The sequence below is a fragment of the Abrus precatorius genome, unplaced genomic scaffold, assembly GCF_003935025.1.
Source record: "Abrus precatorius isolate BTA unplaced genomic scaffold, Abrus_2018 Scaffold7, whole genome shotgun sequence".
Classification (NCBI taxonomy): Eukaryota; Viridiplantae; Streptophyta; class Magnoliopsida; order Fabales; family Fabaceae; genus Abrus; species Abrus precatorius.
In genome coordinates this window covers 7,148,510-7,150,942 of record NW_020874417.1, presented here as the reverse complement: position 1 = coordinate 7,150,942, position 2,433 = coordinate 7,148,510, and the positions used below count along the sequence as shown (strand labels likewise).

Genomic DNA, 2,433 nt, shown 5'->3' with positions numbered 1-2,433 from the left:
AAAGATATGAAATAATTATATAAATTTTTTTGAAGATAAAAAAAATTGCATATTCTTTTATTTGAGGGAGAAAATCCCTCATACAATATAATAGGTTATGCGTATCGACTGCATATCTTTATTTGATAATTCTTATAAAGTTGTACTTATTTAACATCATCAAAAGACAAAACTCAAATATAACGTTTTAAGAATTAGATTGATTATTAAATCTATAAAAATAATAAAATAATTAAATTTTTAGTATTTTATTTTAAGTAATAAATGAATATAAAAATTAAGACAAATTAAGATTTAAAATAATGCAAAATAATCATTTTATATGTTATAAAAGTTTAGGTATGTAAGTCTTTATAATTTTTCACTAAATTTTTATTTAATTTTTAAAAATAATTTCTCATATTTAAAAAATAAAATAAAATATAATTGTTTAAATATATTGAAAAATTTATTGAAACATGTTGAAGATAATTCATGGTCCAGTGCTATAAGCTTTTTATAAGTTCTTAAAAATGGTTTATTAATATATATTGGTTTATATATATATATATATATATATATATATATATATTTATAATATGTAATAATATGAAGACTTGTATATTATTAATTTTAATTTAAATATTTTATAAATATAATTAGTTTTAAATTAAAAATAAATATAAACTCATTTTTTTATTTAACATTTCCCATTGCTTTATATAAAGGAACAAAATATATAAGATTAATTTTAAACTAATAAATACTATAATTAAAATACATATATAAATTAATTTAAATTATATATTTTTATTAAAACATATACCTTTTATTTAAAAATATAAAAAAATTTCGCTACAAACACAAATGGCATAATTTAATCTTCACTCAATGGGCAAGGCAACGGGCAAGGCAACGGCTTACCCTGGACCACCAATTATTACAGCAGGCGTGCAGCTATGTTCACCCGTGACGACATGCATGAATTTTGAAAAATATAATTTCATATTTAAACATAAAAAAATTATATTTGAGCATATTTTACTTTAATCCGGTTTTTCTTTTTCTATTTTAGTTCTTATAATTTTATTAATTTTTTACTTTAATCTTCTTCCTTATATTTTAGTGGATTGCCTCAATAATAAAGACTAAAAAAAACATAAAAATATCAAAATTAACAATAAAAAAATACTCAAATATAACGATAATAATATATTTAAGCTTATTTTTTAAAACTTTCTATTGAAAAAAAAAAGTGCACTTGATCAGTAATGGAACACATACACGTTATACTCCACAATAGCTTCGGACACATCAATAGAACGAGTCTTTGCCTGAGCATACCCACGTGCGAACCGGAAAATCCCACTGCCACCCACCACCGGCATCTCTCTCACGGCAGATATCACCGTGTTCCGCCCCAACACGGTGAGGCTACTCCCATTAAACTTCCCCTCGGTGAACGCCAAATTCATTACCATCAGAAACCCCAACTCCGTTTGCGAAGCCGAAGCGTACATTCCCTGTGCTCTTCCCACCACCTTCGAACCCGGTTCCGCGCTCTCCGTTAACGGGTCGTCCATCATCACCACCGCGCCGAACTGCGTCGGTGATTTATCCGTGGCCGGCGCCGCCGCGACGCGCACAGCGGTTTGGTTGCGTCCCCTGACGACGTCGTGGAAGAAGAAGTGAAGGTGCGTTAGCTTCTCCTGGCTGTCGAGACCCAGCGTTGTTGGGGAAATGGTTCGCACAAAACGGTGCGTTTCGGCAGTGGTGGAGAATAAGAAGAAGGTGGTGATGATGAAGGTGACGACGAAAAAGGAGGGAAAGAGTGTTGAGAAGGAATTAGCCATTGTGAGAAAGAAGGATGAAAGTGTTGAAGAGACACGCTATGGCAATTAAGGCGTCTTGTTTATATTGTGATTATCAAGGATTCAAATTGGCAATTATATTTACCAAGTTTATCTTAGTGATTGGAAAAAAGAAATGGTTATCACAACAGAGAAAGAACAAGAAAATGAAAAATAAAGCAGAGTTTTTAAAATGTTTTTAAAAAAAGTAGTGTTCTTCCACCTTTATTTATCTATTTTTTATTGAAAAAGCTTTGCTACCACTTCAAAACATTTGACATAAAAAATATAAAGCTCACTTAAATGGGGTGGCAAGCAAGTAATAAGATCAATAGAATCCAAAGATGTGACTCATCCTAAGACAGCAGCAGAATTATTAAAATGATTGATAAGTAAACACTAAATATAAGGTACAATATTTTGTCAAATAACTTATGACTTAATTGACTGTGACATCACTTTGTACCATTAAGAGTGACAATTAAATAATGTAAATGCATGTTTAAAAAACGTAATAGATTATTTTTAATAATAAGTTTGAATAATGCATTAAATTTATTTTCATTTTCCACTGAAATGTTTGTCTTCTAGCTATAAAATGACA

General features: G+C 29.2%; 1 protein-coding gene across 1 annotated transcript; it reads right to left on the bottom strand.

Annotated features, from left to right (window-relative positions):
* Window positions 1–1,244: 1,244 nt before the first annotated feature.
* On the bottom strand, window positions 1,245–1,832 carry LOC113871396 (dirigent protein 22-like). The gene has a single exon (XM_027508491.1). The coding sequence runs from the start codon at window positions 1,830–1,832 to the stop codon at window positions 1,245–1,247; it is 588 nt and encodes a 195-aa protein (XP_027364292.1).
* Between the last annotated feature and the right edge of the window lie 601 nt (window positions 1,833–2,433).